The 22,853-nt window shown below is 47.5% G+C and overlaps 1 protein-coding gene across 1 annotated transcript in view; it reads right to left on the bottom strand.

Annotated features, from left to right (window-relative positions):
• Positions 1-22,853, bottom strand: part of LOC135368157 (hemicentin-1-like) — a 111,992-nt gene that overhangs the window by 33,473 nt on the left and 55,666 nt on the right. Inside the window, exons 25-36 of the mRNA XM_064601280.1 lie at positions 21,547-21,822; positions 19,179-19,439; positions 17,656-17,907; positions 17,457-17,600; positions 11,643-11,768; positions 10,815-10,962; positions 10,586-10,713; positions 9,369-9,562; positions 8,022-8,238; positions 4,028-4,165; positions 3,778-3,965; positions 2,024-2,375 (exon numbers count right to left, since the gene is read on the bottom strand). Of these exons, the coding sequence (XP_064457350.1) occupies positions 2,024-2,375; positions 3,778-3,965; positions 4,028-4,165; positions 8,022-8,238; positions 9,369-9,562; positions 10,586-10,713; positions 10,815-10,962; positions 11,643-11,768; positions 17,457-17,600; positions 17,656-17,907; positions 19,179-19,439; positions 21,547-21,822 (2,424 nt within the window). The remainder of the gene's footprint in view (positions 1-2,023; positions 2,376-3,777; positions 3,966-4,027; positions 4,166-8,021; positions 8,239-9,368; positions 9,563-10,585; positions 10,714-10,814; positions 10,963-11,642; positions 11,769-17,456; positions 17,601-17,655; positions 17,908-19,178; positions 19,440-21,546; positions 21,823-22,853) is intronic.

Here is a 22,853-nt window from a genome sequence, read left to right as displayed (position 1 = left end):
ATGACGTAACGATGGATAGAGGTATCTGGACGTGGGCGTGTACTCGCCCAAATACGAAAGAGAGTGCGCTTTTGTGTTTAACGCCGCACAAGTTATGAAGGAGAAGAATTGAGCAATAAATTGTAAATAGAATTACGAAGCGTAGAAAGATAATATTACACCTATTAAAGCCGTAACTAAATGCATGCAGATAGGAGTTCTTACCCCCTTTAAAGGGACTATCGTATCCACCTCGGTCGATTCCGTAACTCTAATGACCTTTTACTCCGCGTTCATCCTGGTTATAACGCAAAAAACGACGCTGATTGGTGACGTTGTTCATGTGCGATTTAGTGTAACGCATGGCACGAGCAAGCGAGGGATATTGAGAGTATTCCGGGATTCTCTCGCTGGAAATCCGAGGAAACGTCACTCAGAGAAGGCGAATCAGTGAGCGGCATTTGTCGCGGACAAGTCCAATCAGGGAGCGACTGGAGGGACCTTGGTAGCCTTAGCGAAAGACACGGGTGCGTGTCAGGGACGAGAGGACGGCGTCTGCTCGTCGAGGAGAATCTGTGATCGGTTTGCGGAATGTTGTTTATGGCTAGCGTCGGAGGTGTTAGCACAGAAAGGACCGTAAATTCCACGCAACATGGTCGCGTCAAAACTGACACTGATAGGCGAAAATCGGCGTATTTGCCGAGGAATATTCACTTAGTATGTCGCGGTGTGAACATCAAGCAGACGACCTGGCCTGCGCTGCGCTCCCATCCGTATGCATGACTGATGTCATCATGTCTGAGGGCGTAAAAAATAAATAAAAGGGCGTTATGTAAATCGAATACGCTACGGCAGTTTGCCTCCGCGCTGGAGAGAGAAGGAAGTTGTTGAAACCACGTGGAGAAGTGTGCACTAACAAGGCAGTAATAGGTGTGTGGTCGCCGACCATCATAGGTCCATAGAGAAACCGTGTGAGGTCTCACCTTGAAATATTACCCCTCATTTGGAAAAGGGATCAATGAGGTTGTTTCACGAGGAGAAGGGAGAGAGTTTCAGAGGAGAGGGAGACGGGGGAGCTGCGCAGAATGTATTCCCTCGTTGCTGCCTTGTGAGTGGACAGCCACTTCGTCACGTTGTTTCCTCAAGCATTGGCACCGCTCTAAAGCGGAGAGACAAACTGCCGCAAAGTGAAAGGAGGAGGTCACTGACAAGGTTAGCCAGCCCAGCAGTAGAACTCGAACCGATGTCCTCAGGATCGCCGGTCCAGGGTTCTACCAATTGATGCTAAGCTGACAGACCCCACCCCAACTTCTTCCAAGGTGCCGTCATTTGAAGCGACATACACTTGCACCCACTCACTCATTCCACTTTTACATGTTCTCTCACTCATGCACACGTTCATACGGCGGGGCGACGCAGGCGATATCTGTTGTACACGATGGAAATTGATGTTATGAGGCTGGAACACAGAAGAAAGGACAACACGATACACGAGCCTCAACTCTGCCAGGTTTTGTTTTGCTTGATTTTTATTTTCTCTTTTTTCTTTCTTTTTATTTGTTTTTGTTTTGATTTAATTTTATTTTCTCTTTCTCTTTAATTATTTGTTTTCTTGTATACTTTTATTTTTTTTAATGGAGGCTCACCTTTTTCCTCTGCTTTATTTTCTTTTTATTTATTTTTCGTTTTTTTTATGAAATAGAAAGCGAACCTTGGTCTGGCAGATCTTTCCTTTGAATAAACATATATTCCCCCCCCAACCAGAATTCGCCGTGAGTAGCGACAACACATGAAACAGCGCAAATGTTTTGCATGGTGATTTCTGATAGACTGATTCATGAAGGAACTATAGTTTCGACCCATGTTATATGAGATTTCCTTCCTGTGCGTGGAGATATAGTACCCGTCTTATTTGTACGTGAAGGTATGCAACTACCGTATGCTTGTTATGTGAGGATAAGCAACTGTCCAAGCTATACATGAAAAGACATATGAAACAACCTAATCACGACCATCGAATGAGGAATGAAGCTGGTATTGTTACCTCTGACAGCGACCGTAGCTGAAGCAGACGACGATCCAGCAGAACTATTAGCCGAGCACTGGTAAACACCTTCGTCTTCCTCTTGAACAGCCAAGATCCTGAGTGTTCCGTTGGGGAACACCGACAGCCTTCCTCCCTGTACGATGTCCCTGCCGTCCAGTTTCCAGCTAACTTGGGGGCTCGGCTCTCCGACAGCGAGGCAATCCAAAGTGAGCAAGGACCCGATGTCAGCTACTCCTCCCAGTGGAGCCACCAGCAAGATCGGTTCTTTCGTTACAGTCACGTCTGCTACGGCTTCGGCTACACCGTACTTGTTGGCCGTCACGCACCTGTACTGACCACTGTCCGTAATCTGCGTGATAGGTGGTGAAGACTGATAAACACTTTTAGCCACCATAACTCATTTGTGCTATCTACTTTGCGGTGCGATCCCGCAGTGCGATCATAGTGCGATCCCAATACAGGCTTCTGGGGATGTTTGGGACCGGGAGTTCAGTGGGAGGACTACCTGCCTGCCTGCTACGGACTGCTCTTCGTTTTAGGGAGTGAGTGCAGTACTATTTTTGAAACGTGACGTGGGCAAGCTTGCACTTGTCTCATCTTACAGTTGGCAACACCATTCAAACAACAATGCAGAATGTAAAACCCCGAGACTAGGGAACACGAAGGGACAGACACAACACGAACACGAACCCTTCGTGTTCCCTGGTCTCGGGGTTTTATATTATGCGTTAACTTCACTAGCTCTCTTGCTCCTTAGCCACGGGGAGGGGGGGGGGATATACGTTTATTTCGGAAAGGTCAGCCTGACCGAAGGTCGGCTTGCTATTCCTAAATCAAAATATATCACAAAGATGAAGTAAAAACAAATACAGTCAACCCTCGATTTATGAACCTTCGATTTATGAATTCCCTCGTTTTATGAACACTAGCACGAGGAACCAAACTTTTTACATGCATTTTTCCCTCGTTTTATGAACCTCGATATTCGAATAATGAATGAAATTTCTGGGAACCAACTAGGAGTTGCCCAGCATTTTTGCCCTCAATTTATGAACGAATCGTTCCGAGGCCAACAAAAACCTTCAAAGGGATTATTCGTGGTCTTATGAATGACGCCTGAACAGACAAAACGTTTTGCAGGTATTGCACCCTCAGTTCTTAACCCCTCGAAATCCGAACAACAAACGGGTTTTTGCAGAAGTGTCCGCTGTCAGCCGGAGATTAATAAACATATGTTAAAAATCCCAGAGGAAATCCGAGACCAGTTGAGCGCGAATGTGCTGACATCTCCTCTTTCCAAGATTGACACAGCAGAGGGCACGGTCGAAAGCAAAATTACACAATATATTGCATTATAAACACAATACCAACTCGGAAATACTGTTGCATTTGCTCGATAGTACTCACTTAAAGGAATTTTCGATTTATGAATCCCTCGATTTATGAACGATTTTTCGGGGAACCGAGGGTGTTCATAAATCGAGGGTTGACTGTATAAGATGATGAGGGTGGCGTGATGTGTAGATGACATGAAAGGTCAAGCCACCTTGAACATCTAGAACATTGCTTCCAGCAACGTGTGTCGGAGATTTCCGGCATACGTCAAAAGAACCCCAGGTGATCCAAATTATTCGCAGTCCTATACGCTGCGGCACGTCCAACATGTCGCCACACTTGGCCGACAAACCTTCTGTGTAACGTCACGGTATCATTATTACCATCGTTATTAAAAGAATCGAGAAAGCACACACCTGACTAAATTGTACAAGAAGCGTATTGTTGTGGAGCTGGCTGAAGTGTTCATCAAAATGCAGCTGCTTTCCGTCTTTAAGCCAGAACACTTGAGGAAACGGGTCACCGTCTGCTAAGCAATGTAAAGTTATTGTGCTGTTTTCGGGCACTCTTTGAGGCGACGGAGGCTCGAGGATCGTTGGCGGCACTTAAAGAAGCAAACAATGTCTCCGTCACATATATGCAGTGAAATTGCGAAGTACACCTCACCTCTCACTTTGACTTGTGCCATTGCTTTACGCTGACCAACCTCGTTCTCTGCAATACATGCGTACATGCCTCCATCTTGCTGAGATACGCGGTCGACAGACAGTATGCTCATTGTTTCGTCTTGCTTCAACACAGCGTCTGAAACAAGAGCACCATACGATATATCATTGCAATTGCCCTGCTTCAAACGAATCCGTAATCTCTAGGACAGGCGCTAATAACATCGACAATATCCACATCTGCACGGTCCCCAGGAAAGTATATAAGATCTACACGCGCAACCGCGCCAATTGAAATATGTTGAAAAGTAAAAGATAAACAAAACAAAACGCGTGAATCAGATTCCCCCGTCTGCATGGCGTCCACCATCTTATCGTATGTCTTACTCTCAATAGCCGCGTTTACATGGACAGATGTGTAGACTGAAGTCCCCAGTCGGCTAATCGTTAAGGCGTTAAGGTCGACTGTCCACGGTTTACATGACTAATAGCGAATTTAGCTGGCGGTTTTCGTGCAGAAAAGTTGGGCTGGCTCGAGCATGCATGTAACACGGTCGCTTCAATCCAGCGTGCGTTGCGTTCGGCGGCGGCGGCGGCGGTGGTGGTGGGGGTGGTAGTAGTAGTAGTAGTGGTAGTGATGGTGGTTGTAGTGGTGGTGGTGGTGGTGGTAGTAGTAGTAGTAGTAGTAGTGGTAGTGATGGTGGTTGTAGTGGTGGTGGTGGTGGTGGTAGTGGTGGTGGTGGTGGTGGTAGTAGTAGTAGTAGTAGTAGTAGTAGTAGTGGTGGTGGTGGTGGTGGTGGTGGCAGTAGTAGTAGTAGTAGTAATAATGGCAATAAAAAAGAACAGTGTGCCTGCTCAGCCTCAACCTCGACTGAAGCCACGCTAGTATTCTACACAACATGACTTTAGACTAAGGCACCGTGGAGCTCCGCAAGCCTCCGTCGACTGATCTTCGAATGAAGATACCACAATCGCCTTCGCATTCTAACCTCGAAATCTAGATGCGTCACACAAAACCTTTTATCGTGCTAACTCATTTTTGCTCCTTCAATACTTTTGCAGCTTTTTGGCACGTCATTTTCCTTCTTCCGTCTGCAGTTGTTTCAGCACTCCATTCTTTGGAGACTCGCATGTCCAATTATTTTGTGAGTACAGTATACAGGTGGGCATATTTTTGACGATCATGACCCCGCTTGACAGGATTATCCACGGAGCGCGCTGCCGTCGCAAAATGTTGCGGGAGAAGCTGACTTCAGATGTTCCTCAAATTTCATGGGTGGCTGCTAGATGAACGGGATAAACAACGTCTCAAAATCTTCGATTCTGAGATCTCGTGCAAGTCTTAAGGCGATATCTCCAATGAGAGATGGGTTCATACGTGCCTGTTTTTCTTCTGTGTGTGATTTTTTTTATTCTGCAGCGGGAATCAGACGTACGCCGAAACACAAAGTGGGGTGAAGACTTGTGCCTTCCGTTGGAACTGGTCCGTCTTTCAGCCTGATGTACAGGGTGGGTGCAGATAAAGTAGCCTCACATTTTCGCACATAGCACGTTTCCTGCATACCATACGAACTTCCGGCGGCGCACGATGGTACAAATCGAGAAATGGTAACCAAACTTTGTGCAATAAAATTGTTAGCAACGTGAACTTCGCTCCCTATATTTCCAATGGGACATGGCAGTGGAGCACAGTTGCATCGCCCTACCACTGGGGGTGCCAGTGGCGCAGAAACAAAACGAAGCCTGATACCCTAGCGGTAGCTAGACGCAACTGTGCCGTAAGTGCCGTATTGACTTCTAGATAGGAAAATCGAGACGCACGGAGATCTACGTTTGCGTCGATAACTTTTCTGTTACGTCGAGTTTGGTTCCTCCGATTTTATTGTTAGTTTTCATCCGAAAAATGTGTTATCCCGCGCCGCCGGAAGTTCATGCAGTAAGCAGGGAACGCCATGCGTGCAAACATGTGGGGCTACTTTATCTGCACCCACCCTGTACTTCGTTGACAAGCTGAGAGCACCTCCGGATTTGTTTTGAACCATTCGTCAGCAAAATATGCCGCACACTACCTGTACTGCTTCACCTGCCTCCAACTAGGGCTGAACGGATTCGTGGCGATGCGTTTCCCGTCCTACGGAAACAACTAAACTGCGACTGTCATCCAAAAAATCAGACAACTGGCGAGATTTGAACTACGCACCTCTCGATTACCAGTCGAACGCCCATGACCAATTTGACCACGGAAACAAAGACAGTCTAACAGAGCATGTTAGATGTGAAACATATTCTGGCCGAACGCAGGGTGCGACGAGAGTCACTAAATAGGGAGCAGAGTAGCAACACTGAGCCACGCCGGCCAGCGAGACCGCCATATTGGGCCCGTCGTGGCTCCGTCACCTAGCAATGGATGCCAACCTCTCCCTTCTCTGCCGGAGAACTGCGCACAGCCGAGCCTGCTCGCAACCGAGGAAACCGGTTCTGGATGTAGGGGACTCAATATGGACAGCGCGTTCTTGGAAGGAGAAACCACGTGACACGATTGGCCCAATCGCGGACTCTGAACGGCAGCTCCAAACGCGGAAAAGGAATGCAATACTCTGTACCCCCATTTTCTGACTCTAGGTGCGACAGACAACAATGCGACCAGCAAGTCTCTCACACCTAAAGAGAATGAGGTCACCCTCCTTTGGCAGGATTTGGGGGTTAGCCTCGGTAGGGTCGTCTTTGTAATAAATGTGAGTTGATGGTTCATGCTGGATCTGTGCCGTTTGTCCGTGTGTCGTTCGTCCAAGAAACACTCCGTCCGAAACTTGCATTGCCGAAAGGAAGTCGGTATTACGATGTAGCACAGTCAGGAAGCGCTTCACTTTGGTCGTGCGTGCTTTTTTGTCGCGCAAGTCAACCTCCGATCACAAAACAACGGCGAAATGAACGTCAGGAACACCAACGGGACGAAAAATTGGTATCATTTCCGTGGTATGCTACGGTGGCGTGGCGATGCTCACTAGGGGCTCAGAATGCTCCGCGGCCGAATTTTATATCGCGATTACGGGGGCAATTGAACGAATATACAGAAATCTGAGTCAAATTCCGCATTGTTTTGGTACACACCACAATATGAGGTAAACAGCTCTGCTGCTTATTTTCGCTTCCGCCGTATTTAAGCTGGCTGCCGAGCGTCTTTGCCCATGTTCTCAGGGGAACGTACCCTTGGTGTCTCCACTTAACGGCGTTTGTGAGGCTGTCCGGAAGCCTGAAGTCCCACATGCACGGTACTGCTCGAGTTTCCTTCTGTCGTCGACCTTGTGTAATTCAAGCCGCCCACCAATCCCGTCAAGCGCCATCTCTAAGGCCAAACGGCAAGTACACGGGAAAATGCATCATAGACCGGAAGTCCACTGCACCCCGACATGAAACAAGGGGCGCGGAGGGTGCACCCCTGAACGCGCTCCTGAAGTTCCCTTGGTGCTTTTAAATGAACCTGGGAGAAAGGGAACGTTCTAGGAGTACCAACTTAATGAACCCATGTACTCTGTTTTGGACATACATTCTACATTCTACCAGCTGTTCTTCTTCCTCTGCCTCTGGCCATCATCCACCCATTCTATTCTGAATCCGGTAGTCACTCGGCATCACGTATCAGAAGCGGTTTATACAACGGGACTGTTGGGAATGACAGGAATGTCATGAACCCATGACAGAGTTCAGCCAACATTTGTCGTCTGTACTACCCAAGCCGAGTCAATGTCGTCTTCTATTTTAAGTCCATACAACGGATTACATACAGACAATAGGTCGATTGATTCAGTTGTAGTCCTCATGTAACCGTACCTATTGCGCAGATTACATTTTCCGCTGGTTGAGATATACCTCTATGACTGTAGCTCTTGCGTTGTCCCAGAATGTAATAATGGCATTATGCTGTCCACATGCTCAAGTATGCCACATTAAACATTATTTTGCTGTGCATGCAGTTCATGTGGAAGTCGACATACCATTCAACAGTTCGCTGTCATCCCGCATCCAAGCGATATGAGGAGTGGGTGTTCCGTCCGCCTCACACTCAAGCTCGAGTCTGTCTCCGACACCGACTTCAGTGTCACGTGGTAACCGGATGATGCTCGGTGGTACCAGGACCACGAGCGAGACCAGCTTCTCATCGGTGCCTGCTGAATTTTTTGCCGTACATGTGTAAGTACCGGTGTCCTCCGCCTGTAAAGACACTGCCATCATCGTCTGGAAGAGTCTATAGAGCAAAGCAGGTGACGTTGCCATGCACAACAGAGTGCACTATATACAGTCAAACTCCTTTACAACGAAACTCAGGGGACAGCAAAAAAATTCGCAGTAAAGGTATTTTCGTTAAAAAGGATGTCCATTATTGGGCCTATAAGGCTCCAGCGGGACCACAAAAAAAATTTGCTGTAGTGGTATTTTCGTTAAAAAGGTGTTCGCTGTTTCGTTAAAAAGGAGTTTGACTGTAGTTTCAAAGCTGTTGGCGTGTGGACTATGTTCAAGACATTGCTACAGCCTGCAATGCTTAGTAATCCTGTAGGACTGTTCCATGACCATGAAGGCTGTCCTCTGTGCCATAGCCACCTACAGGAGATAAATGATGTATATAAATAGAAAACGTGGACCGATTACAGTTCGCTGTCGAGGGCAGTAGTCGTCTAAGAGTTCCACAAGCGAAGCAGACCCTGACGCGCGGTGATGGATCATGACTCCAAAAGTTTGAAGTTGTTGGATGCTCGGAAAACAGTTTGTTGCATATTGCTCATTAGAGCACTTTACTTGTAACGAGTAGGATACTAAATACCGTGGAGTATTATAAATAAGTACAGTGTCAAAATACTTAAAATGCGTGCAAGTCTGAGCATAGGTCGTTCGTGGCAGGGCCAAGACGATGTTTATGCACAGGGGGAACTCGACTTTTACGCGTAAGTGGCGGCACGTAGACATGGCAACCGGAGGCGACGCGTCAAAGAGAGATAGAGCGACGTAATCCACAGCATGATGTCATTCGTGCTGCAAACTGAGCCCTCATTCAAAACACCACACCCAGTGAATCCTCGAATTACGCGCCTTCGTTTACAGATTCCCTCGTTTCCTGAACCGTACGTCTTCGAACCAACATTCCTCGTATTTCTCCCTCGTTTTATGAACCTGCGATTTCCCAACAAGAAAGAGAGATGCATATTAAGGGCCACTCGGGTCTCCAAAACAAAGTTGACAAGAACTTTAGGACATTCAACAGAGCAGTGGCTTTGCTATATCATGCGCGGAGAGGCGTAACAAACGCTCTTGAAGTAAAGTTATCGTGATCGAAACAAACTGGTCACCTGAAGAGACATCAGGACAAGGTCCCCCGACGGCTGCACTTCTGCCCGAGAGCTCACAACTTGGTCCCCTTCACGTGACCAGGAAATATGTGCCGGTGGATTCCCTTCGGCGCTGCAGTGCAGAGTCGCTTGGGCTCCTCTTTGGGACGTCACCTCGCTCTCTTCATTCTCGTCTCTCAGTATTTTCGGCGGAACTTTGAGAAATAGCAGTGGAGGTGCAAATTCAAAGAAATCCTAGCTAAATTTAGGAGAATCGTTCATATCAAAGCAATACAATAAGTTAAATGGACTGTAATGTGAATGGTAATCCTGTAGAAACAGTAACCTCATTTTAGTAATCGGATTTCAAAGATCGCTTCGCGAAACTCGAAAAGATTCCGACTCTCTCATCTAGCAACGCCGGTACCCCTTGTGGGGCCATCTATCGGGAACGGAAAGAACTATACTAACCACCTCACCTGAAACCACCCCGCTTTTCGACTATTAATTTATTCTATATACACCATGGAATTTCGTGATAGCAGACAGACCCCATCGAAGATGTCACCGTGCTCGGTCCGTGCATCGTTATTGTAATCGTCCAGTTGCACTTATTTTATACAACTTTCAAATCTGCGTTCTCTCCCATATTCCTTATGCGGATTGTGTACGACTCTGTAGTTACTTGGAACAGAGACATTGATATCCTCTTCACCCGTCACATTTTTTCTCAAACTATTTTCATAATTTCATTCATTTCACACGGTGCGCAGCTTGTAGGTGGTATTGCACAGACTTCATAAAAAAGAAAGTTCGTCGATTGGTGCACCCGTTCGCGAATCATTTAGCCCGGGGATTTAACTGAAACACCCGGTATATATATCATCTTACAATATTTAATATTCCGTGCCTTACGTCTCGAGACAACTGCGATCATGAGGACGCCACAGACGTCGGGTCTGTGGATTAATTTTGTCCGCTCGAGGGTTCTTTAACGTTCGCCGAAATCTCGACGCAGGGCACACCACATTTAACGTCCCTCGCGGAAGACGGCGTGTCTGTGCAACTTGTACCTACAGTCACTAAACACTTGTACTCGCCCACCAGGTTGCCACGGTCCTCGTGTGTCATCACTTTACGGACGCTCGAAATGCTTCGGTAAGCTCGGTCCCTGCCTCTCCCCTCTCCCCACATTAGCAGGGCAGAATATTCAGAGTGCCCACTGTAAATATGCTTACCGTGAACTTTCACCAACGTCGTCCTGGTGTCAGATCCGGCTTCGTTCTCAGCCACGCATTTGTACTCTCCTGTGTCCTCGGGCTGGGCAAAGGGAATTTGCAGTTCTTTGTCGTTGACTAAAATAACCCTGCAATATTTGGGAAATGAAACGCGGGACTCGTTATTTTCGGTTCTCGTGACTATTCGAAACGTACTGCGGCGGGCAGTACGGTTGCGGTGGTGACGGACCTCGAACTTGACGCGTTCACGGGCGCTCCATTGTGAACCCATCGCACCATCGGGGGCGGAGTACCGTGCGCTTTGCACGTCAAAGAGATTTCATGCCCTTGAATTACAGCTTTCTCATCCTGTGAATGTGTTAAAATAGCCGGAGGCTCTGAAACAAACAAACAAATAAATAAATAAATAGCTGGCGCAACAAAAAAGACGAGCAAAGAACAAGGTTCGATTTATTTCGAGCCTACGCTCTAGAAATTTTTTTAAAAAGTTTGGCTTCACGACATGCATGGCGCCATCCTAGCCAACCAATTCTCCCGAGTGACATCGTCCTTTCCCGTGATTTGCTGAAAGCGGGGGCGTACGCCACTTTTTATGGCCAGGGGCGTCAGTCGTGACGTTGCCCACCTCTTATGAGGCCCACAACGGCGAGTCCTTTCCCCAGCACCACGTCCTGGGCCGACGTCTAAGGGAACTGTGCCGACATATGAAAGCGTCTGAGGAAAATCCAGGAAAACATAATTGCCACAAAAATGGCGTACGCCCCCGTTTTCATCAAATCAAGGGAGAGAACGTTGTCATTCGGGATGGCGGTTGGCTAGGAGTGTGCTACGCGGTGAAGCTCCGTTTTTAGACCACCACCACCACCACCACCGTTTTTAGAGTGTACTCCCACATATTCACCATACGACACTTGCTCTTTGCTGGCACTAACTAGATTACAGGACGTCTAAGGGAATCGGTGGTGAGCATTTATTATTACATTAAGTTATTTATTATAGTTCTTTTCTTTTGTAATCTGCGCTCGGAGCTGTAGACGACAATTCCAGTCCTGCTTACCCAAAACACGCAGTTTCCTGGTGGCATGAGCAACTCCTACGCCGTTCTCTGCTGCGCACACGTATTTACCGCTGTCAGATGTTGACGCCTTGTAGATGTACAGCCCGTTCGGAAGGATTTCGTACACTGGAATCGAAAAAGAAAAAAAAAAACGTGTTAGTCAAGGGAGATGTGACCTTGAGAAGCGAGCAGACTTTTAGTTGAATTTATTAATCTCATTCACAAACAAACATCAAACATATCAAACGACTTAAATTCTACGAAGGAAAAAGTATCAGCGGCTCTTTCCAAATGCAAGTACCGTCCCAAGCAGCACAATGTACTGAAAGTCGAGTGCAATAGGGGTGGACGGTATGTGCGTTATCAATGTTCTTTAGTTTCAGGAGTCTGTTCAAGGCCTTCCGCCTACCCGTCCACCCCTATTGCACTCGACTTTCACTACATTTTGCTGCTTGGGGTTTATCTTTCTTTGAGATCGTGTTAAGAGGGTACAGAGGTGACCCCAAAAAATATTTTTATGGTTTTTCGCTGCATAAACCTCTACCCGAGAAACGTCATCGTGACGTTGGTAGACAGACTGAGACCGAAACATATCGGAAGGGGAGAGCTGGGTTCCACGAATGGGCAATGGACCTTTTCCGACAACGCGTATGCGCATGCCCAGCCCCTGTGTTCGCCACCTTTGAGCGGAAAACATCGCTATGGACCCACCTGCGGGCGACTGTCAAGTTCATTGTGGGGAGATAATCGGTTTCAAGGTTACGCAGGCGTTTGAGGTCTGGTAATAAGTACAATGCGGTTTCACTCTTTTCGCAATCTTCTCTTGCTTACACTTTCCTACGCAACGTGCCAGTCCGAAAAGTGTCACCATTATTGGGGGGAAAGACACGACGTTCCAAACTCCGTCGCCAGGGGCGACGCAAATATGGAAATGGTCCATTGTTCGCTGCCTCCTATTGAAAGAAAAGTAGGACCGAAGGTCACGTCCTTTTCAGAGACCATCGTAATCCCCTCAAGACCGTGGCTTTCGGGCACGACCTTGTTCGCCACTAGCATTGAACGTAGTTCAACTCTACCAAACTCGTGGCGCTGTCGAAAATTATGACGTCATTTGTTTACAAACAGGTAGAGGTCTATTGCGCACTGCAACTAATAAAATGAGCTCATCCGCAAGATGATGAGAGCAGGACACCTACAGGGCACGCGCAAAGTCTCTGTTCCGCAGAGCCATTTAGGAAGAGTGTGGTCATTCTGACGTTTAGCCATCTCGAAGATTGAGCCTGTTGAGACGTCAGAGACGTCGTTGCGCCGCCCCAAACGCCCGAATGTCAGCGGAATCGGCTTATCAGCCCTCTAGTGCCTGTGCCGCCTGTGGTAAGGGGGCTGTGTTGCCAGACTGAAAGAGTTAAAGGACGAAGGCGTGTCTTCCCTCCTTGTATCGTATAAGAGGATAGGCATCAATTTGGCGTCGGCGACCGCCTTACGACGAGACAACGATAGAGCATAGCCAACACCACCTAGATAAAAAAGGCCTGCTTATTCATCGACGTGACGTAACAATTAAGAGTCAGCAAATCAGGACCATGTTTGCAGCGGCGGCAGCCAATCACGAATGTGCCTTCAGTGGGCTTGTGATGAAGACGAACCACCGTCGTCTGCGAGCTGTGATCGAACGTCCCCGTGTACTAAATGGGAAAACTTGCAAATAAAGTGCAAAATGGTCGCAATCTTTCTCAAAACTGATTTTCTGGAACGCTTCTTGCACATTTTGTCTAAATATTTAGGTCTGCAGGTTCCAGGTGAGCTATACTGTCATTTGCGAGTTCTTGAATTCTACAGAACGGTGAGTCGCAGTAGCAGACGAATGGTGACTCTTAATGTCCACGTAGCGAAGGAGGGAGAGGAGGCAATGAGCAGGTCTTCTGTACCCAGATGGCATTGGCACAGCCATGGAGGTCGTTCATTCCGTGACGTCTTATGACGCGCTTCAAGTTATTCTCCTCCTAATGGTCAAACTCTCTCTACACCATAAGAAAAAAAGGTTTAATTTTCTACCAGTGCGGACAGAACGAGAGTATTAGTACTGGCGTGCGTTGAACAGGCGCGCGCGTTCTCCTCTCTGGGTATAAGCGGGAGCGTCTCTTTCCCCAGGCCTCTCTCTACCTATCAAGCAAGGCCGCAGTTGGCATGGGAGGGAACAACTAGAGTCACTAAAAAGGGAGCAGAGTGTCGACACTGAGCCACGCCGGCGAACGAGCCCGCCATCTTGGGTCCGGCGCGGCTGCGTCGCCTAGCAACTGGACGCCAATCTCCCCCTTCTCCGCCGGAGAACACCGCACAGTCGAGCCAGCTCGCAACCGAGGAAACCGGTTTCGGATGGAGGTGACTCAACATGAACGGCGCGTTCCTGGAAGGAAAAACCACGTGACACGAGCGGCCCAATCGCGGACACCGAATGGCGGCTCCGGCGTAGAAAAGGAATGCCATACTCTGTACCCCTATTTAGTGACTCTAGGTACAACACCGGCCTCGGTGGTTTCTTTCCTCTGGGAGAAAAAAAAAAAGGAAGGCCTCGGTAGCTCAGTCAGTAACGTGTTGGCTTGCTGAGGGCAAGGTCGCAGTGTCAAACCCGGCCGAGGACGGTGGGAGTGTAGTGAGGTAAACAGTGCTTTCGCCACTGTATGTATCCTGCGGCACGCGCAGACAAACGTCACGTCGCCTATACTACTTGGTAACCCTAGCGGCTGAAGCTGCACTCCAATGGATGGATGGATTCGCGCTATGCGAACGGCCAGGTTTCCCCAAACAGCATACATAATTATGGTATAATAACATTTGAACTGTTGTACTACTAATTGTACCGGTAGAAACGTTTGTAGGCTTGCAGTTACACTCCTTTGGGTATAATTCTGGTTTTAACGCAGTTCTACCCACTCGGGTAGAAAGTTCTACTGTTTCTTTTTAGAGTGTATAAACGTCCCTGCTGTTCCGAGGTTTTTCACGCCTTTCAAAAATGCTTCCCTCGTGAAATGAGCGCATCGCAGAACGAGAGGACGTCATGACTCATTGTGTTCCCCGCACGTGACCAGTGACCTACAGCAGCACAACTCGAGCATGTATAAGCATGTAAACGCGCGAGTTTGCGTAGACAGAACAAAGAAAAACGGGCACGAAGCCTTCTTCACGTCACGCGAGGATCGTGTATGCCGTCGGCGGCTGCTTTCCTCAGACTGTTTTTATCAATCCATTCCGCAGCTGTAATGCACCGCAGAGCGAAAATATTTAACGTGATGACTCTTGGTGGAAAGCTTGACAGACGAGGCAGGGTTTCGAGCCATGCTAAATGTCACTTCATTGCGCCGTTAAGCTCCGGATAAAGTTATTATTCAGTACCAGAGCCCCTGAATAATACTTCCATGATGAGTGCTGGATGTACTACTTTTGCTCAAAGGCATAATTTTCATAATTTTTGTTTCGTTTTGTTTACGAATGCATGCGGTGTGTTGCGCGAGAAATACCGTACGCACTTGCACAATTGAACATCTTGCTTTTGAACAATAACCGTAGCAGATGTGTACTGGGCGAGAGAAAGACATGTCGGTGATCAGTCCATGGCATCCTAGAAATCGCTCAACTCTTTCACACACTCTAAGAAAAAAAAGGAGTACTTTTACTCCTTTTGGGGACTAAATGCATTGCCACAAAAAATAGTCCCTTTCGGGAGTAAATGAATGTTACAGAGTGGAGACTGCGTTTCACGCGCTGTTGTAAGAGTCCCAGGTACATAATTCGTGTGCATGCATGAAAATACTTTGAAGCAAACCGCCAACCGTGATATATCGAGTGATATAAAATCGTGCGCCATACATAGTGCACAATTTGCGAAGAAAGATGCGCTAACTGTTTCTTACTCTGTGTGGCTGGAAAATTGCTACGTTGGCTGAGTTATACAGCCTCATGCCGTTCAAATTGACCGAGGGCACATATTTACGTAGACCGTTGCATTCAGGAGACCATTCGCGAAGTTCAGTGGCAATTTGAAGTCCTGGGGAGTAAATGTCGGGACTAAATGTCGGGCTAGGGTATTAAAATGGGGAGTAATTGCAGACTAGGGGAGTAGAAGCTGCAATTACTCGCCGTTCTACTCCTTTTTTTTTTTCTTAGAGTGCAGAGCCCGTGAGAGGCGAGGTAAAGTTCGAATAAGCGAGGTAAAGTAAAACGAATCAGCGAGGTAAAGTTCACTCCGTGATGCAGCAGCGCATCAGTGACGATGAGAGCCCGTTGCCTTGTTACGTCATGGCAGCGGCTTGAGGGCTTCCAGTGTCGGCCTGCTTCAAGCATCATTGGTTTATCTGGATATCTTTTTCTTTAAACTGAGGAATATTTGTTCGGTATCTGAGAGATATAGGGAGATATAGGCACTGCCGCGTACCAGATTAGCGTCAGTCGCGCTAATGTGCAGGGTACCTTGTGAGCGCAAAAGACAGCACGCCATCATGTTAGCCTGCTTCACTGTCATGCACTGCTTCGCCTGTATTTTTATTACTCTATGGTGTTGTTTTACGTCTTCATGGAATTTTGTTTCTGTGCAGGATAGAATTCGTTGTGTATGGTCGCTCGAGTGACATTCATTTTCTAAAATCTCTATTTGGTACAACGAAGAAACCATGTAACTCAAACGTATGCACACTCCACGAAACAAAACAACAAATCTGCGTTGGTTTTATACAGGGATGGGCATAAATACATTTTTGAGTATTTAAATATAAATACAAAATACTTTGTTGACAGGGGTATTTAAATACTCTTCATAAATAGTTTTCAACATGAGTATTTAAATACAAAATATAAATACTGTATTTAAATACCGTAACTACTACCATAAATACTGTGAGGAAGATGTCATCTGGAATTATAGAAATAATTATGATCATAAGGACAAATCAGCAAGAAAGAATAGCATTTATTTGTTAGATTATCATGGCGATTTTAATATTAGAAATTTCTCGAAGACTGCTTCTTTTAGGCATCTTCTGTTCGGGCGTACAATCAGATTCGCAAAGGGGAACAGCATCTCCACAGGTGCCGATGAACAAATGCTTGAATTAAATTTGACGAAGATGCTTCGTAGAACAATGTAATCGGGTAGTCACGACCGTTGTCCGCAACAACAGTGAAAAACTCGCCATCTAAAATGGTTTGTCGCATGCAGAATGGCGTAAATGCAGGCTAGCTGGGGGATAAATTCCATGATAGGCAAAGATCGTGCCTATCAGCCTATCATGGAATTTGTCGCATGCGCATGCTAGCGCAAACCCGGCATAATTGCGCCAGAAACTCGCCCTTCTTCCCGAAATGTCAAATGCAGGGCAACTTTAAGATATGAGACAGTATATTCTGTATTTAAGAGTATTTATAAAGTATTTACAAGAATAAATACCCAAAAATTGGTATTTAAATATAATTATAAATACATTTTTTCAAGTCTGTATTTAAATACAAAATATAAATACATGTATTTATATTTTAAATAGTATTTTAATTACAATGTATTTAAATACTGCCCATCCCTGGTTTTATATACGCTGTGCAAGTGCGTCTCTGCGCATGAGAGGAGGCAGGGAGAGGGAACAGGGAGGGCGCCGCCGTAGCCAATAGGGCTTCCCGAGTGGAGTAACCGGGAGAGGAGATGTGCGCAGAATGCTCGGTTACTTGCAGAGCGTATTACCAGCGCTTCTCGAGCAGCAACATTCACGTTTACAACCACGCACGCGCTCTGAGCGATCCCTGCTCGTCTGAATGAAAAAGCTTTACCTTCGCTATCATCCTTCAGCACCTCAGAATCCTTGTACCAGGTGACATTTGGATGCGGGTCTCCCACGGCGTTACAGGTCAAGATAGCGGGCTGTCCGAGACTCGTTGCGACATCTTCGCTGCTACTTTGTATCGTCGGTGGCACTGTAAAGGCATTAAATATCACGTCTGTCTCCAGGTTTGCGAGAAAAGACTTTACCAGATACGAGCAGAGTGACTGTTCTTCGATCGGTGCCAGCTTCATTGGCAGCCACGCAAGTGTATTCCCCCTCGTGTTCCTTGGTAACTTCGTCAAAGGAGAGCACGGGAAACGTCCGACGGAGGGTGAAGGGACCGTCCCACGACCAGGCGAAGCTGGGAGGTGGATAGCCGTCGGCGATGCATTCCAGGGCGAGCCTCTCCCCCGCAGCTACTCTCCTCGTTTTGCTGAAACGCCGAATTTTCGGCGGGACTGCAAAGGGGAACGAGTCTCCTATCCGACATGCTATATTTCTAAATGTGACGTTAATAATTTTCTTGGACTTTGTCCTCCCCGTTGAAGTCACGAGATTTCGTGTATTTGGTCGTTGTCAAGACGTTGGATTGATTCATCGGATGCGACTCGATGTGGCTTTTAGAGCACGTTGTCGTTGTCGTAAAACAACTGCGCCCCTTGAGAAACCTGTGCGCATTCATTTTCCGGATATTTTAATTTCCTCACACACTAGAACCAGTCAAATATTCCCCACCTGGTACGTCCGTCGGCGCATGCCTATCATGTAGGACAGCTTGAGGTGAGCTGGCTCAGCCATAGGCCAACACTCCTTGTGTCACGCAGATATACTGATTTAGCATTTTGCCTTCACGTATCTTATTGCCATGTCAGAGTGCCTCAAGCCACTAAAGAAGGTGAGATACTATAACTCTATACATGGGTTTAATGCGCCGCCTGTATACTGAGTTGTGGAAATATTCAATATCCTTAACTTGTCTCCTGTGCACACGCTCTTTTTATAAGAGCATTTACAGATCATGTGCTTTCATAAAACACTATAGTCCTTTGAGCTCGAAAGCGCCGCTCGGTCCTCGGGCCAACGCAGGGTTTTGCAGCTCTTTACCATCGAAGCTCTTGGAGATTTCTTCACGAACAGAGGGCTGACAGTTTTGCGCCCTTCTTATCTAGCAGTTCTAACAATTCTTGAATGCAGAAGACAGCAGGTTCTATATTTCGTAACCGAGCTCGCTGCATAATATATCCGCAACTTCCCACGCACGCAATGCGCATGATTAGGGTGCCTGAACACTAGCACCTTACGAATAGTGGCATCTTATTCATGGCAGGCACAGCGTAGTGCCAAACCGGGTATCGTCCTCGAGATGATCGTGCCAGATTTTCCGCGCGTAATAGCTCCCAAACGGGAGACGGCATTGGCCTCGCACTAGTTTTCACATTCAGTAGACAACCACCACGATTTCTGAAGTAATTTGTAAGTAAGTAAAAGTAGGATCCCAAGCAGCGCGCAATGTACTGAAACAAGTCGAATTCAATGGGGGGTGGACTGGTAGGTGGAAGGCCTTGAACAGATCCGTGAAACTAAAGAACATTGATAAGACACATACCGTCCACCCCCATTGCACCGGACTTTCAGTACATTGAGCTACTTGGAATAGTGCTTTCACACCCCCCCCCCCCCCCTCCCGCCCTTTTTTTATTCGGACGAAGCCATACTATCACAAACTCACCTAGCACCGATAAGACAAACTCCTGCAATGCGATTCCCACTTCGTTAGTCGCTTTGCACGTGTAGCTTCCCGTGTCCGACGGCTGCACATCTGGAAGTTTCAGCACCTTTTCCTCAGACAGGAGGACGTCTTCACTTCCCGATCTATACCAAACGATGGATGGTTGTGGGACGCCGGTTGCGGGACATTCCATTGCCACGGGGTGACATGATACGGACGAGATGGAGATCGGGAAGTTGCTTTCGAAGATTTGCGGTGGTACTGTTGAGGAGGAAACAGAGAAGACACTGAAGGTAGGGCAGACAAATCCCATTGAGAGAACAAATTTTGCCCCACAACACAACGGTCTACTTCCACCGATGTCGTTCGGGCAGGGCCTACGGGGACGAGCTGCACGATTGATCGTGTGGGTGAGAGGTGATGCTTCGCTGTGAAATTACGTTTTGTGACTGACGGTAACTTCCCGCGCTGCGGCACTTTTGTCAATGGATTAATGCGCCCTCCGTAATTTGTTATCACATACATAATAAAATGTTTCATGAACAGTTATTCCTGCATGGTATAATTACAATAAAACATCGCTTTGATTAACTTCAGGTGAAAAAAGGAAGGTGCTCCAGCCTCAGAACATCAATTCCCATCAAAACTTCAGGTGACTTCGAAAAAGAAAAAAGCGTTCTGTAACCGCTCACTAGAACTACGGTGTACATTGGGGTGGCGAGGTGTACAAGGGCGTTCTGTAACACCGTTCACTCATGCTCGGCTGTACTAGGTGTTCTGCAGGGTGTATGTGCTGGAGGTTGCACTCCAATGGCACCCTTATTTTATAGAGTGTGCCATCCGCGGAAGCAAAGCGCTGAAATGGCGATTTCGGAAAATTAACCCCAGCTAGTCTTATTACTTAGTTGAAAAGTTAATTTGGTATCACTGGGGATCAATATTGGAATTACTGCTCCGTCCGTCGCTGTAAGCTAAGTTGAAGGACCTGAAAAATTATGCGCGAAAGGCCTTCAAACGAAAAGCTTATTTTCCGGATAGGGCGAAATGATATCACCACTTTCGGACCAGTCAAACTAACTCAAGCACGGGAGGAAAGTACATTTTCAAGTTTGTACACGAGGGAATTTCAATTTTTATAATTCTTGCGAAATGATGATGTGGACTTACAAACGCACATATAAAGAAGAAAGAAGGATGGTTCATGTTATCAATATCTGATGTTATCTATTCTCGTTTACCTGTTTCGCACTATGTACCTGTTTTGCATCTTCAGAGCGCATACATTATGATAATTGAGCCCTGTTAAACAGAACAGTAAATACACTCCAAAAACATATCTTCATCATATTACACACCAGAGGTGAACCAGAGTTCCAGGTCGATATCGCTGCGTCTGCTGGACATAGCTGAAGACGAGTACGCCAGTTTTGCGGCATTTTGGGCCAATTTAAAGGGCGTACTCCTTTCGTTTTCTACGAGCACGTCAAGTAGTGGCCAACAACACGTAGTGGCCACCGTGGCCACAGTAGTGGCCACCCAACACGCTCGGTGTACCCAGGTGCGTTTAGTAAACGGCCTTTCAGAGCCGTGACCACGATACGCACTTACGTGCTCCAACCTGCAATCTGGAGAGTGACAGTTTATCAATAGCGTCACGCTCCGTAAGACCAGTGACTCCGGTTAGTAAGAAGAAGCACACTCCCTCCGCTCTATAGCTGCCGCGCGCAAAGTTTAGAAGACAACGATATCAGAGTGTTCGCACGTGATGAGGATAGAAACCGATGAAAACGCACGAGCAGTGAGAGTCGAACCGATCTCCGGTCACAGGTAATAGTAGCATCTCTGTCTGGAGATCGGTGTGTGTGTTCCAAGCCCTTTTTTGTATCGAATTCAACTGTGTTGTGTAGCATTCTTTCTTCTGTGTCTCATTGTCTCAGCTACAACTACGTTATGGCAAAGACCTGCTTTTAAAGTGTGTAGGTTAGATCACTGCACGGACGGTATCCTCATGCCCGGGTCCGACTACCCATTGAAATATCCTCTGGGGCCCAGTCCGACAGCTCCACACCTCGCCGCAGTCAGATAAATTTGTAAGCTGCCCAGCCGACTCATCAGCGACAGAGTAGCGCGCTATAATAGTTGACCATGGCTGAAGTCGAAGACGATGTAAGATTAACATAAACATAGCACAGGCCAGGACCCATTCTAGGCCAGTGAATGTACGGGTCTGGCCCTGGCCCGCAATGTGGGGCAGACCTCGTCTCGCCAAAAGAATACGGTACGTGGACTGGCCCGCCTGCTAGACTGATCTTTGGAACAAGCCTGAGCTCGCGCACTTCCTTACTGTGCAGCTCACATGGTTACTCACCTAGTACTGTGACATTGAAGCACTGCTGCGTAGATCCTGCAACGTTGCTTGCTTCGCAGCAGTAACGACCCGTAGCACCTGCGCTTGCCGACATGATGTGGAGCTGGTTGCTAATGACGTTAGTCGAGACGTCAGAGGGCAGGGGAATGCCATCCTGATACCAGGCGAACGACGGGTAGGGGACACCCATAGCGTCGCAAGTGAGAGCAAAGGGATGAGTCAAGAGCACCTTGTGTTCACTCACAGCCGGATCGCCGCTCGGGAAAAACGGAATGACTGCGAGATAAAGAAAAGTAAGAACTAACTTACCCCATTTATTAACCGCAGCCTCTATGGCGCTAGGTCCTTGAGTAAAAAGTGCGCCTGTTATACGAGTACATATGGTATGTAATTTGTACTGCTGGAAACATGGCTCTTCGTCTTGTCTTGCGCGCCATGCTGTGTTCATGACGCTTCGTACGCACATACCCTTGTAAACAATCGCGGCTCTTTTCAATGCGCAACCTAAACTTAAACAGTGATCATGAGAAATGCCTGTGGCTTCGTCTTCCTTTCGAATTTCTATACTTTAATGCCTTTACGGGGGCGGAGGGGGGGGGGCGGACGTTCGAATTCTGTAAGGCGCGTTCTTGCATACTCTACACCGTAAGTGTAGACGCAGACTGCCACGGGCGCTTGGTGCGCACAGCTACGGCCGACCAGAGAAATTAGGGGCCCCAGGAATGGGTCATGTCCGAGACCCCTCCTCGCGTCTCGATACCACATTCAAGTATTTCTTCCTTATATGATTGGGTCTTATTGGTACCTTGGGTCCTGCGGACCCCTGAGATGGCCCGGGCCCCGAGGAGCCATCTCCCCGGCTGCCCCACACTCTCTCCCGTCCCTCCGCACACCCATCAACAAAGAATTTCACGGCAGACAACATTGCCTGCTGCATATCGTCTGCAAGCCGAAAATGGGTGACGCACCAAAGAATTTCAGTTCGGACTGCTAGAAACGGAAGTTTGTTTATCGTTGTACTACAGACTTGCCACAAATCGTTCACCGGCACTAGCCGAATTGTTCCAAGAGAGCGCGTTTGAGCACTCATCAGTTATGGCTCACAGAAAGACGGCGACTGTGAGACGCACCAGAGTTTTAATGTGGTCGAGGTGTGTAGTCGAGGTGTGTACCTGGCAAACTCCAAGTAGCCGCTCGACTAACGCCTTACTCCATTATGACAGCGCAGCAAGATTGCATCTGCTCGTAAATACAACCTCGTTGGTGGTAACCGAGGTCGTGCTGCAGGCTGAGAGATGGTGGGTTCG

Source organism: Ornithodoros turicata, chromosome 9 (assembly GCF_037126465.1).
Source record: "Ornithodoros turicata isolate Travis chromosome 9, ASM3712646v1, whole genome shotgun sequence".
Taxonomy (NCBI): Eukaryota; Metazoa; Arthropoda; class Arachnida; order Ixodida; family Argasidae; genus Ornithodoros; species Ornithodoros turicata.
Note: the sequence above shows the minus strand (reverse complement) of the source record. Positions and strands in the feature narration are given on the sequence as shown.